Genomic DNA, 14,653 nt, shown 5'->3' on the forward strand with positions numbered 1-14,653 from the left:
TGCAAGTCACATTGAATCATATCAACATGTGTCATCTGTCTATGTTTCTGATCACATTTTACTTGGGATGCTGATTCACCTCCTGCAGTATCTCTGGCTGCCCTTCAGCTCTCTGGCACCTCCCAGTGGACTTTAGTCTTTGTTCTTTTTTAAGATGAAAGTGACATATTTGTCATTGGAGGGAACTCACTCCAACGAAATTTGTGCTCTGCATTTAACCCACCCAAGTGACGTGCAAACCCGGGGCAGTGGGCGACCGCGTGCAGCGCCCGGGGAGCGTGCAGCGCCCGGGGAGCAGTGGGGGTTAGGTACCTTGCTCAAGGGTACCTCAGCCATGGACACCGGTACGGGGAATCGAACCAGCGATCCACCGGTTACGGGTCCGACACCCTAACCGCTGATCCACGACTGAATGTCTTTTACAGCTCTTGAAGTTTTAACATGAGTACGTATCATTCCTCACCTCCACCTGTGATGATCATCCTGTCTGAGTGGAGCAGGCAGCAGACAGACTGACAGAAAGACAAACAGACAGACAGGAAAGTTGGCAGACAGACAGGTACCTTGATGCTTTCATAGTGGACTCTGACATTGTCTAGTTGAAACCAGACTCCCTTCACTTTAACCTCTGGCCTCACGGTGGGGGTTGGACAGGTCATCTGAGAGGACGACAGGACCGAGCAGCGCTCCAATACCTGACAGACAAATAAGAAAGATAGGAGAGAGAAAAGAGTTGATGAGAAATTGGAGAAACAGGAGAGACAGACGGGGGAAAAGTGACAGGAGAGACAGAGACACACAGGAGGAGAGACAGATGGGACAGGATGTAAGCAATACAAAGCCAAGAAATATCATTTAACTTTCAAAGTAGATTCTACGACCTTTTACTCTCTATTAGATCTATTAGATTTCTAGAACTAGAACTTATCTCTCATTGGACAGCTGATCTTACCGTTGGCATGGTGCTGTTAAAGACCAGCTGCTGCTTGGAGGTGAGCAGAGCCAATCGTCTTCTCCGTTTTACCCTCTGGACCTCCAGAGGCTCCACCCACACAGCCATGATTGGCTGCTGCACAACGTCAAGGTTCCTGCCCGTCACCATGATGAGACGCCCGCCTCTGGGGACAGGAAGTCATGGCCTTATTAGGATGATGATTCCAGTCATAAGATGACTGATTATTGGTGACTACTGATCAGGTTCTCACGCATAGAAGCTCTCTGCAGGTGTGGCGTCGGTGATGACGGGGTCGTCAAGGTACCGGAATGTAACGCTGGGTACGGTTCTCTCCGCTTTACCAAACAGAACACGAACTGTGACTCCACCAGTCTGATTGCTGGAACTAGTCTGACACATTAACTGGGTGTCATTCACCTCCTCCACACTGAGAGGAAACAAGGAGAGATGAGAAAAGGAAACAAGGGCAGGAAACATAGAAATTCAAAGAAAAAGGAAACAAGGACAGGAACTTAATGAGTAAGACTATTTTTGTTTCCAGCAGGTGCAATCAGAGATTCATGAATCTAATTAAGTCAGTTTATATGCTGAGCTTGTACCACAGCTGGGGCCGCATTAGTACTAGCGTTAGTAGTAGTAGGTTAATACTCACATGTAGCAGGGCTGAGTGCCCAGGAAGGCCCTCAGGTCAGACTTTTGTCCAGTCAGCAGCTGTCGTCCTCTGATGGTCAGTTGGGTTCCTCCAGAGACAGGACCTTTATTAGGAACCAAATCCAGGAGCTGTGGGTCCTGAAAACAAGAACACACACACACAGGTTAGATTTGAAAACACAACACAAATACTTTTAGTATTCAGCATATTTAGACTTATGGTTCAAAACTGAATTTGGAAGTAAAGATGCTGTTTAATATGATGCTAAAAAACATCCATCTTAGAGTGATTTGGATTTGTGTGCCCCTGTGAATCCTGGTCAGGTCTCTCAAGGCAAACTGGTCTCAGCTGAGGGGCCAAATTAAGACATTCTACATTTATAAAAAGAAAATCACTCAAGGAAATAACAAATTATAAAAAGACAATCGGAGACATCAAGTACTGTCAAAGTAAACTTCAGGATTAAGATATAATAAACATGAAATAAAATGTAAATATAAAAGATAATATTGTGGTAGGTTGGAGCTGTGATGCTGATCAAAAAAGGAGAGGGTGGACAAGGTGGAGGAGCTCCACCTCTGCAGGACACTCATCACTTTTACCTGATAGGTGAACAACTGTGTTGACCTTCCAGGTGGAGTCGTCCCCACAGTAATCAGCACAGGACCCTCCGTCTGCTTCCCGCTGGGCTGTAGTTCACACACAACCCTGCAAACACACACACCAAGGTGAACACGAGTTATTCATACAGAATCATTCAGTGTGTGTGTGTTTGCCAAAAAGTCCAGCAGCTCAGAGTGCTACACACACACACACACACACACACACACACACACAGAAATCACACAAATCTAATCACCTTCTGATTAGTGGACTGTTAGTGTGTGTGTGTGTGTTACCTGGTGGAGATCTGGTATCCTTCAGGTTGGGGCGAACATTGAACACCTGCCACTGTGACTCCGCCCACCACATCCTGATACCTCATCCCCAGATTTGACCCAGTGATTGTCACCAGGCTTCCACCCTCCAGAGGACCAGAGACGGGTAGCACCTGTGGCCAGACAGACAGACAGACAATATGTATGTATGTCTCCTCAGAAACTAACAAGTCATCTACAAACAGACAGACTAACTGAGCATCAGGCTCACCTGTGTGATCTGAGGAGGCGGGCAGATGTCCACAGGTATACTAGAACAGGACTGGTTGTAAATACATCTGGGGGCGGGGCTTCCTGGACACCACACACAGCCGTATTCCTTGGGCACCGCCCTGCACTGTGAGCAATCTGATTGGCCAGCAGAGCAGTCGTACAGCTGGACTGAATAACACAGGATAAGGATGCAAATATGAGCCAATGAAATCAGTACATCTCACACACACACACACACACAGGTGAGGTTCTTACGTCGGAGGCCAGGTGCAGCATCAATGCGTCTGTGTCCTCTACGCAGATAGACAGGAGCTGAATACTGAAGCTGACTGCCAGCATACTGAAACTACAGGCAGGCAGACAGACAGGTAGAGGCAGACAAGTGGAGGAGCAGACAGCATTATTATATTGAATCAGTTTATAAAGGAGCTGCTACTTCATCTACAGTTTGGATCAGCAAGAAACTCCTGGTTGGTGTCAGTCAACCACGACTCCCATGGTGCATTTCAGCAGTGACCATCGATTCACAGAGCTTCAAACTCAGATGAGCTGGTAACAGCAGAGGGAAGCACAAGATGGTGGACCTGAAAGTTTGTGTTTCATTTTGGAGTCGACATTGCTTGAAGTCTCTTGCCTATGGCAATGGCCACTAAGAATCATGGGTATTGTAGCACTTGACCTAAATGCATTATAGCTACCACGATTAGTTGACTGAACAGTTGTTGAATAGCTGAATCCCCAAATCATTTCAGTCATCTTTCAAACTGTCAGGGTTTTTCTCTGCTTTACCTGGTGTGGGCTACAGGTGAATGTGTTGATGTTGTCATGTGTTTTCTCTACAGAGGCTGTCAGGTTGAACTGAACTCCTTCGATTTCCACAACACACACATACTGGGCTTCATCCTGCACAAACACACACAGACACAGACGCACACAGATTATGAATAAACAGACTATTTTTGTGCCAGCTGCTGGGGTGTCGAGAACAATTGTCTCCCATTCGTGATGGAGAAGAAAAGACAATCTGCCACATTATATTTATGTTATAGTAAAATTTCTTGTTTACACAAATAGAATGAAAATATCTTTTATTTCAGTCAGATTTTTTTCAAGTTATATTGATCAACACAGCAGAAGAAAGTCATTTATATTAACACGTCTTCAGCTGGTTAAACACGTTGATAACAGCTGATATCCAGCTCCACATTAGCCTGAGTATGAACGTGTAGTTTGAATGTGACAAAACTTTTTGTTCATATCAGTGTTGGAGCAGTTCCCTCATGATATCAGCAGTGATGTAACCAATACTGAGTGCTGTTTAACAGTCAAACCACAGCTCATCAGTACAAATCAGATCCACAGACTCACAGCTGCTCACTCACATGTTCTGTGTCTCAATATCTGTGTAACTAAACAAAAAACAAATATTTCCACACTGAGATGTCTTTAAAGGTCCTGACTGATGTGATTTTAATGAGTTGTTCTCACAGTGTAGATGTCCAGGTTTTGTCCTCGCAACATCACAGTGGTGCTCAGGCCCAATGGCACTAAAGCAGAACTCTGTAGGGCAAAGACCAGAGGACAGGATGTGGGACCAGGAGACTCCTGCTTACCAAGAGAAAGAGAGAGAGAGGGTATGAAGACAGACAGAGACATAGGAAGACAGACAGACAGATAGGCTGACAGACAGACAGGCTGTCTCACTCTGTGGTTGAGGATTATGTGCTGGTTGGGGCAGCTGTGGTTGTGAGTGCAGAGTTGATCCAGAGGACACCAGTTACATCCCCACACACTGCTGACACACGCCAGACACCTGAAACACATCATCATCACTTTCATCATCCTTGCCAACTATTGCTTTTAATTAATATTATTCTGTGCATTATTGGGTCTTACTGAGAGCTCTGCTTCAGTTTGCTCACGGTCCTACAGTCATAGAAAGTCATGTTGCCTGTGGTGATGGTCACACGACCAAACACCAGAGACACAGGTAGGATCATGTGATCTGGAAGCACAGGAGAAAGTCACAGGAGGTCAAAAATTGTCAACGAATGCTTCAAGCATCACAGCTGCCTACTCACCACTTCCTGTTAGCATGGGGGGGAGGAGCTCTGGAGCAGGTGACTGACAGGTGATGCTGGTTGCCATGATGAGGGCAGGCTCAGGTGGGAGGAGCCCGAAGATGCAAGACAAAGACTCTGCCTCAGTAAGGGCAGGAAGCTGGAGGACTGACAGCGTTATCTGGGAGATGACACATAAACAGTCAATTAGAAAAACACTGCTGTTGGAGCAGCATTGGGCTGCCGTTTTTATTGTCATTACAACCATGTATGTGTAGTACACAGAGCAATGAAACAACGTTCCTCCAGGATGCCACATGGTGTGACATAAAGCAGTACACATTCTGAGTATAAAAAAACAATAAAATATAAAAAGTGAAAAATAAAAAAAATAGAAAATGAAAGCAAAAAATGTACCCCTTAACATGTGAGACAGCGCAAATATGGAATACAACAGTGCAATAACAGGATAAACAAGACAATGAACACAGTATGGTACAATACAGTACAGTACAAATGGACAATAGACACTGTGGACTGAACCGTATGATGATATAATGACATAAACTGTTGTGTCAAACATCCACAGTTTCAGTCACAGCTAGCGGCACCTGGAAGCCACAGATGAAGGCATAGACTCATACTGTGGTCACAACCAGCAGGGGCCTGCGTAGTACATGAACAGCTCAGTGTTTCTCCGTTTTCGCTGTGATTAACTGATGGCTTTTCTTCTTCCATGGGTTATTTGAATGTAAATTAATTAAAGCAGCATCTGCTGCTCTTTTCACAAAAACTATGAAAAGAGCAGCAGATGAACCAAAGACAAACAATAATCACTATCTTCTGCTCAGCCTACCTGTGTCTGCTCATCTCTGCTCTGATTGGCTGGCCGTAGACTTTGTATTGTCACACACTGATTGGTTGGTTCAAAGCTCCAAAGCCAATGGTTGGGCTGCATGTGGCGCTGACACAGATGTTTCCGAGAGCATCTGAATGAAACAAATAATCACAGCAAACATCACCAGACAGCTCAGGTCAAAGTAAAGGATCAATAACAACAGAAATCCACAGACTTCTTGTGGATTATAACTTCTCAATCCAGTCAGTGTGAAAGAACCAATCAGAATGTCCACTGGATGTTTCATCATCACTCACGTCACGTTTTCAGTGTAACTGGATACGTTCTTGTTCTTTAAAACAATGTGGTTACAGTTGTTTTACAGCGGAAAACAGTGAAAACAGATTGCCGTTCACTCAGATATGCTAAGAGAGGCTAAGAGCTAATATAAACTTAATGTATGTACTTTGTCTGATCTTATTATTGAACACCCTAAAACCATCTTATAGCTGTACTGTAACAGTCTGTACTGTAACATGTCTGTACTATAACACATCTGGGGGCAGCCGTGGCCTAGAGGTTGGAGAAGCACCTTGTGATCGGAGGGTCACCGGTTCGATTTGGGTGTTGTTGGAAAAAAAAAATCCCCCCCTCCATTAGCTGGCTGATGTGCCCTTGAGCAAGGCACTTAACCCCCCCAATATGCTCCCCCGACGCTTGATGCTGCCCACTGCTCCTGTGTGTGTTTCACTGCATGTAATTTGCCGGCTGTTGCATGTGTGTGTTCAACTAAGGATGGGTCAAATGCAGAAGACGAATTCAGTGTGTGTATGTAAAAATATATATACTGTCAATAAAGTGATTCTTAATTCTTCTTCATCTGTACTGTAACACATCCGTACTGTAACACGTCTATACTGTAACATAGCTGTACTGTACTCAGACAGACAGACATACCTTCCCTCCAGTACACACCAGCCACAGTAGGGGTCTCTGATAGCAAGACAGGACTGACAGTCTGTCTGTCTTTCACATGATGACACAGGAACTTTCGACAGCTGAAAGACAGATGGGTAACAGGTCACATCTCAGTTTAATTTTTTACACAGAAGTTTTGACAGATCAAGACGAAAAAAACTGAATGATGGTAGAATAATTAAGTTTTCTGGAAGACGTTTCGCCTCTCATCCAAGAAGCTTCTTCAGTTCTAACTGATGGTGGGGAGTACTGAAATATTTATACTGTGGGTGTGACAAAAGGCAATTGGGAAACAAAGGTGCCTCGGGTCCCTCCTATTCCTCCTATTGAGTGGGCCCTTTGGGTCACCTGGGGAAGTGTTAATGGTCGGGAGGTGGTTCTGATAGGTCACTGACACCGTCAGAGTGGTCTTGGTCACACGTCTCTTTGATGTGTGACCTGAGAAGTGATTCACTCACATCCAGTTGCGTAACGGAACTCTTCTACCTTGACCATGACCTGGATGACTGAGAATCTCCATAGATAAACTGAATGATGGACAGAGAGACAAATGAAACAAAAGACAGAACAGAAACACAGAAAGGAAAAAAGATGGACAGACAGACAGACAGGAGAAAAGACAGACAGAGAGACAGAAAGACAGAGAGAGAGAGAGAGAGAGAGAGAGAGAGAGACTGTCTCACCCTGCTGTTGGTTAAAACATAAATGTGCTGCTGACTGTCGTCCAATAGGAGGTCAGCACTGACGCTACTGCCGCCGTCCACTAAAAGGCTGCTGTACAGATCACCTGACCAATCAGAGTGCACCAGCACCTGCAACACACACAGGTGAGTTATTGTTGACCAAGCTGGACCAAGTGAAGCTCAGTGATGACCACCATGTCAGATTTCACTATGAGAGAAGAGAGATGCTGCAGCTGTCACATCACATGTTCATCATCACAGAGCAGGGGTGGGCTGGAACTTCGCTAAAGGAGAAGGGATGAGGGAGGAGGACTGAAGGAGAGTCTATCCTGCCGGTCCAGGATCAGAGCACTGAAGAGAAATCACTGAAAATAACTGTCAATAATCAATAATACATTGAAATGTTATTCAGGTAGGAAAGGGAAATGTCAAAGGGAAAGTCAAAGGGAAATGGAGAATCAGTAGCTTAATTTAACATAAAGCTTGAAAGCAAAAAAAAAACAAAAAACGCTTAGCTTAGCTTATCTTAGCTTAGAATAAAACAAGGGAAAACAAGGGAAAATGTTAGTTTAGCTTAGCATTAATACTGAGAAAAGGCTTAGCTACCTTCCAGCTGTAGATAGATGGATAGATAGATAGATAGATAGATAGATAGATAGATAGATAGATAGATAGATACTTTTCTATACTAATAGATACTTTATTGATCCCGAGGGAAATTCAATCCCTTAGCTTCACATTCAAAGTTCTGTACAGGAGCAACAGGTGTCAGAGGTATGAGCACACAATCCAGGCTAAGGTGCCACAAGCCGTGTTCAAACATCACTTTGTCAAATACGGAAGAAGCAGGAAAAAGCCACCTGCTAGCTCTAACAGCTCAGCCAAGTCAAACAAGGAATGATGGAAGATGGCGAGACTTGCTGTGTTGGTCACATGCACCTACTGAGTATATACTGAGTGCTCATGATGATAATTTCACCTTGTGCAGTCGTCCCTCTCTGTCTCCCAGGAAAGCGATGGTGTGTCCTGCCTCTGTTGCCGTTGTGACAGCAGTCAGCTGGGTGGTTGAGGTAAAGGTGGGTGTGGCTGGGAGCGGCACAGCGCTGGCGATTGGATTTGGGGTGTGTTCACCCCCACAGGGGTACTCTGACAGAGAGTCCTTGTATATGAATGGAGAGACAGACAGACAGATAAGCAGACAGGTTTGATGTTGATTCTGACAAGCTGAAACATCATGTCATGTTTTCTGTCTATGTTGTAAATCAATTATTTTGATGAGACCAAAATGAAACATCAGTTTAATAGATAAAGTTTAATAAATTTTTCGTCAGGGGTAACCCTGGTAGCTCGGACAGTGAGGTGGTTGTGGCATCATGAGGTACTGTGATATCCACTAGCATCACATGATGCACACATACACAGTCATCAGATGTAAAACGAAGAGTACAAGCTTCTTAGGATTGCAACTCTCTGAAATTTCTTTATTATCAGAATTTAATACAGCAGGACTCAGAAGGCCAGAGGAAGACTCTACTGAGCGCTCTCTCTGGACTCAGTCAGAGATGGACTCTGCTGAGCGTTTTCTGTGGTCTCAACAACACCCAAGTGCGATTAAACTCACAGAAACATTTTGGGCAAATGCAATCAACGATGAACTCCTAGAGGCATGAATAAATGAAGCCCTGTGTGTGTGAGTCATATCATGTGGGTCAGACCAGTCTGCCAGCTGTGTGTACCTCTGTGTGTTTTAGTGGCAGCTGTCTGACGATAAATCCAGCTGCTGAAGATAGTAGCTCTAATCCACACACACACACACACACACACACACACACACACACAAACAAACGATATGTAGGTCAATAGTGAGACAGATATGATCATCGACAGGGTCTTACCAAACCAGCTGCTAATCTGTGATGTCATTGTGTGTAAACTGTGATGTCATCAGATGTCCCAGAGCAGGAAGTGGCCGTATGTGGCCATATTTCAGAGAACCCAAGGAAGTGCTGTGGCAGCAATTTCTCAATCATGAGGTAACCATCACACATATTTCTTTTTTTCTTGCCCCCAATAGGGGGCAACTCCACTAGTTTCAAACAGAAGTCTGATTCTATATGAGCTTATGAGAAAATGAGTTTACTTCTCACCTGATTTATGACCTCAGTAAACAGTTTCCTGACCAGTTAATGATCTTAATCAGTGGTTCTCTTCTTTTTCTATACAATGTGTTTATTTTGTAAATTATATTCCCAATTAGAGTCAAAGGGTTCTCAGTAAGATTCAGTCAGGATGTCCTCCCCGCTCTCGTCCAAACATGGCCACCTCTGTTTCCAAAAAAATAAGACCTCGTCCTCAAGACTTCAAAGCGCTAGTCAACAAACTTACAGATGGCCTTACAATGGCTCTGCCAACTATCTACTACACCTGAGCAGGCATTCCTTTGCCTGCCCATCTGCTGCTGCTTGCTAACACTTACAGCCTCTGATCATCCTCTGGCTGTCTGTCTCTATGTTTGTCTGTGATTCCAAACCTTGATATATGGACCACACAGACTAAAGACTGGGTGCATGTGTGTTTACCTTGGGTAGTTTCAGGCATTTTGATGACACAGCATATTCAATGTAGGCCTCTTCCTGTCCACTGTTGCCTCGTCCTCCTTCTGTGTAACACACTTCCTGTGCTCTCAGCAGCATAGCATCCAGCTCTGCCATCCCATAAACACACAGTGCTGAGCGACCAGTTGCTACAGGTGTGGACGCTTGTCCCATTGCCATGATGATAAAGAGAGCAGGGTCACCTGAGTGGTTTCCTAACCATGCTCCCTGGGCCAGGTTGTAGCCACCGTGGCACAGCAGAGGCACCTCCACGTATGAGTAGAAGCTGCGGTCAGAGATGCAGAGCCGGGAGGCATATGTACGGTACTCCTTTTTGTGCCACATGTCCCGTCGAGAGAACAAGAAGTAGACGTGATTACCGTGGGCAACAGCCTTCACAAAGTGGTTGTTGTACTCTGAGTAACTTCCTACAACAAGTTTCCCCAGTTCCTCCTCCTGAGAGAAGGCTCGGCGAGGTGGGACAACCGGGAACAGACGTCGCGTTGTGATGGGTGGGATATCACCGGGGCCTTTACTGGTGTAGCCTCGACCAACCAGCATCAAGCGCATAACACCCCCAGCCCCGCCCCCCTCCTGCTTGTTCTCTGTGGTTATCACCACAGCGACGGTTGAGACACGAGGGTCGTTTGCAGCAACATACTGAGTGTCAACAGGGTTGGAGGTCTGATAGATTAGCTGAGAGATGTTAGTCAAACTCCTGTAAGAACAGAGAAGAAGAAAACAGTTCTTTATGTTAACCAGACTAATATGATGCCGTTGACAATCATCCAGCTCATTGCTCTTTGAACAGCGTTCATTATTTGTATCTTCAGTGAGGTTTCTTGAATAATCATGATCTATTATGTTCAAGTAAAAGCAAAATTGATGGATGAAGATTAAAAACCATCTGTGTTGAAAGAATCAGGTAGGGATTTGTTCCTCAAATATAGATTAGTTAGCTCTGTTATGATATGATGATGATTTGACACAAGTCTTCTTCAGTTCTGGATTAAAATCCAACACCTGACAAAAGTGCTTCCTACTGGCAGTCAACTGGGTCACCTTTTACAGCAACCCTGAAAATTTTCAAGATTCAGTTGATTTCACTAGAAGCAGGAATGGGTACAGAACTCAAGCCAACATACTGCTTTGTATGTTAAATCAGTCAGTGCCAAATTCCTGTACAAAAAGTATCAGTTCAAATATTGTTTGAGATACTACATTTACTGAAAATTCCACTACTGATCTAGAGACAGACAGTTTTTCATCAGTCTGATGTGTGTCAGACAGGTGTATCAACTGCTGAATACCTGGGACATAAGATCAAATGATCAACACTGTGATAGGAAAGCTAATCATAGTGTCAACTAGCATAACACTTTCAACACAGAGAATCAGTACAGTTAATCAATATAAATGTATTGCCTGTGATTGAAGAAGAGCCACAGCGTGTTACCTCTTGTCACAGATGCCCTGATAGAGCGAGCCACAGACGATCAGACTCCCTGGCTCCGCCCCTTGTCCCATCTCCAGCAGCAGCAGTTTGTTGTGGTTATGAGTGGGAGTGGCTGAGGGGCAGTCCTGTGGGATGATCGGGGGGAGGCAGTCTGGAGAGTCGAGGTGAGGCCCAGTCCTCACGTGGGACATCACCTCCAGATCAGAGGTCAGTTGGTAGAGGTGGTCGACTCCGCCCACATAAACACAACCTGCCCCCGGGTCCAGCACCAGGTGAGAGAGGGGGGCGCCGTTTAGCTTCACCCATCGCACCATGGGGTCAGATGTCACAATGGCATCAGCTGGGTGAGAGGGGGAGGGAAGGAGGAAAGGCAGGAGGAGGAGGAGTGACGGGGGGGTGAAGGAGGCCATTATGGCAGCTCCTCTTTACCTGCCACAGGAGGAGAGGAGTAGATTAGGACGCTGGTCTTTGTCTCCAAAACACCAACAGCAAACATGAAATCATGAGAACATATCTGAAGCCCAGTATGACTGGCAGCGGCTGCAGTTTTATACCACATTTATCCAAAATGCTTTACAGTTTGCTTCTCATTCACACATTACGTTCTGGCCATCACAACAAATGGGCTGCAGTCAAATAGTCAAAAAAAATGACGATGATGTGAATGATGATGATGCCCTGTGTTTTTCTGAAACACTTTTCTTTGACACTGGTTTAAAATGTCATGTGTACAAGATATTAACTAGAGTTCACAAAGACTAAAGACAAATGTGACGCTAAGAGAATCCAATGGCACTTGGTTCGGTCTTATCTGCTTTCTCTTCATACAGGATGGTCCAGTTCACTCAGTGAGGAACCTTCACACAAGAAAAAGACTATTCAACCTCAGCCAATGAGCTGCCTGAAGGAGGAGGTGGGAATCAAACCACGACTCTGTCACCTCCACACACACACTTGCCAGCATCCTTACATTGTATGACACCTCATTACATTTAAACAGCTCAAATCAAGCAATAAACATAGTAAAACAGAAAAACAAACAACGAAACAGATAAACAATTAAAGTCAGTGAACATGTCAGCGAAGACTCTCAGTGATCCAGTTGAGTTGAGTAAAGGCAACTGGAATGTATGGGTTGTTTGACCTTCCTCAGTTTTGACTGACACCTGGTATCTGTGGTTCAGTTCTCCAGGTCTTTGACATCACTTGGATCACTGATGTTGGCTCTCAAGCCAGAAACTTCTTCAAACGAATCTATGATCCAGGTGCCTTTACTGACGATTTACAAGTCAAAGGTCAGACTGAACCCGCACAGCTGTGAAATCTAAATTTTAATTGATGAAAGGTTAAGTAATTTTGTATTAATAAAATGTCAGAGAATTGAATACTCTCACATTTCTCCATAAAAGGTTCCCTTGTTAAATCACTTTGAGCCTGCAGACAGTCAGACTTCGGCCTGGCTGCAGAACATTAAGCTGAGCTGAGTTGTGACCACGTTATTTGCTCTTTCCCTCTGAGCAGGAGTTTTGGGGTCAAGTTGAACCATGACCGTCTCAGATAAAGTTGAGGGACATTCGTCTTCATGTGTAGATTCACCTGAGCAGGTGACTCTCGGCATTGCACGTGGACCTTCTCTCTCTCAGTCTCTGTGGGCGCCCTCTCTGAAGTTATTAATAAAATATTTTGCTGCTTCACACTTCATCTGACGGTCAAACTGTAGCTGCCTGTAGTAACGTTGCCATGGCAACATACCCGTATCCACGGCAACAGTGAAATGACTTAAACCTCTGGTGGGTTTGATTTATCACAGAGTGGAGAATGACTGGCTTTTAAAACTGGAGTCAAACTGCTTTTTTCAGGTCTCTTGTTTCATTCTGTTTCCCTTCAGATGTTAATGAATTCATGATCTGTCTGCTAGCGCCTAAGGACCAACTGTACATGGTCAGACTCTAATTATCCTATTAGACAGACTGCAGCAGGTCAGCCAGAGTGTTTTGATTTATAAGTGCTTCTTCACGGTCACACGTCTCTTCAGCACTGGTTCACTACAACTGCCTTCTAACAGATTTAACCAGGAATCTCTCAACAGGCTCTAGCACAGTTAGAAACAGCACATGTTTTTCAGTCTTTTGTCCACACCAGCTGGACCACCTATTGGGGAGGAGGACAGAGATCCTGAATGGAGCCACGCAGCCCAGCTTGGACTTCAGGCTGCTGATGGCCAATGTCGGGTTTCAGGACAAGATGAGACTCAGGCTGGACTGCTTTGTCCTCATCTTTACAGAGACATGTTTCCACATTAAGCTGTTCTGAGCCAACGGCGGACAGGACTCCGACAGAACCCTGACAGGACTCTGAGTGCAGGAGGACTCTGTGTTCATATCTATGATGCTCGGTGCTCAGCAGCTGAAGAACATTGTGTTCCAGTCATTGAAATTTTATTATTATGATCATCTTGTTACTTGTTTACATTCATCCAGCTGTAAAATGAGTTATTTGTCATGTATGTATACATAAATAGCTGTATCTGTTGCTCTTTTTTAATATTGTACAACCCTGCGTTAGACAAGAACAAATTACAAAAGAAAAAGCTAAACCAGGAGCCATGAAGAATCTGTGATAACATTACAAATAAGATCATATTCTTAGTTTCTAATAATTTATTATATGGTTTATTATATATATTGTCTGTCATGAAATGTGCAGCCTCTTGGGGGCGCTGTTGGCTGAAAAAGTCCCAGGTCTTATGATCCAGTAAAAACAGACTCAGTTTCTCTGAGATACAAAACACCATTCATCTCTCTCTCCTGTTTAACTCAAGCTCACTCGGCCCTTGCTGCCTCCTGCTGAGTGTTGGTTCAGACTGAAACTCTGAACGAACACTCGCTGTTTAACTTGCCCCAGTGCATGCTGGGAAACACCCAGAAAGGCCTCAGGCCTCACACACACACACACACAGTCATGTCATGCTTCAACATTTCCATGGTAATACTGAACATCCTCACACACACAAAGTGTGTCTGTATGGTAATAACTTCCTCCTTCAGCCTGATGGGGGCGGAGGGTGGAGGTTCATCTTTAATTCATAGACCTAAACAGAGAGACAGAGACACAGAGAGAGAGAGAGAGAGAGAGACGGATGGACGGACAGACAGACAGATGGGGGTGGGGGGGCTGTAAGACAGCTGGAGGCAATGGAGCATTAAAGTCAAAAATGCAGAGAAGAATTTAGAGAGAAAGAATAAATCCATGTTTCATCTGCTGAATTCAGATCAGCTTTCTGTCC

The 14,653-nt window shown here is 44.6% G+C and overlaps 1 protein-coding gene across 3 annotated transcripts in view; it reads right to left on the reverse strand.

Moving 5' to 3' along the window:
- plxnb3 (plexin B3) overlaps positions 1 to 14,653 on the reverse strand; it is a 61,417-nt gene that overhangs the window by 10,373 nt on the left and 36,391 nt on the right. For all 3 annotated transcript variants that reach the window (XM_046397479.1, XM_046397478.1, XM_046397480.1), the window contains 19 exons: positions 11,368 to 11,796; positions 9,897 to 10,629; positions 8,297 to 8,476; positions 7,318 to 7,446; positions 6,614 to 6,714; positions 5,675 to 5,807; positions 4,840 to 4,999; positions 4,655 to 4,763; positions 4,463 to 4,571; positions 4,247 to 4,363; positions 3,548 to 3,661; positions 3,014 to 3,104; positions 2,757 to 2,926; positions 2,507 to 2,658; positions 2,210 to 2,315; positions 1,608 to 1,744; positions 1,206 to 1,382; positions 953 to 1,118; positions 564 to 695 (listed from right to left, as the gene is read on the reverse strand). In XM_046397479.1, the coding sequence (XP_046253435.1) occupies positions 564 to 695; positions 953 to 1,118; positions 1,206 to 1,382; positions 1,608 to 1,744; positions 2,210 to 2,315; positions 2,507 to 2,658; positions 2,757 to 2,926; positions 3,014 to 3,104; positions 3,548 to 3,661; positions 4,247 to 4,363; positions 4,463 to 4,571; positions 4,655 to 4,763; positions 4,840 to 4,999; positions 5,675 to 5,807; positions 6,614 to 6,714; positions 7,318 to 7,446; positions 8,297 to 8,476; positions 9,897 to 10,629; positions 11,368 to 11,777 (3,426 nt within the window). In that variant the 5' untranslated portion in view covers positions 11,778 to 11,796. The remainder of the gene's footprint in view (positions 1 to 563; positions 696 to 952; positions 1,119 to 1,205; positions 1,383 to 1,607; positions 1,745 to 2,209; positions 2,316 to 2,506; positions 2,659 to 2,756; positions 2,927 to 3,013; positions 3,105 to 3,547; positions 3,662 to 4,246; positions 4,364 to 4,462; positions 4,572 to 4,654; positions 4,764 to 4,839; positions 5,000 to 5,674; positions 5,808 to 6,613; positions 6,715 to 7,317; positions 7,447 to 8,296; positions 8,477 to 9,896; positions 10,630 to 11,367; positions 11,797 to 14,653) is intronic.

Source organism: Scatophagus argus, chromosome 8 (assembly GCF_020382885.2).
Source record: "Scatophagus argus isolate fScaArg1 chromosome 8, fScaArg1.pri, whole genome shotgun sequence".
In the NCBI taxonomy this organism is placed as follows: domain Eukaryota; kingdom Metazoa; phylum Chordata; class Actinopteri; family Scatophagidae; genus Scatophagus; species Scatophagus argus.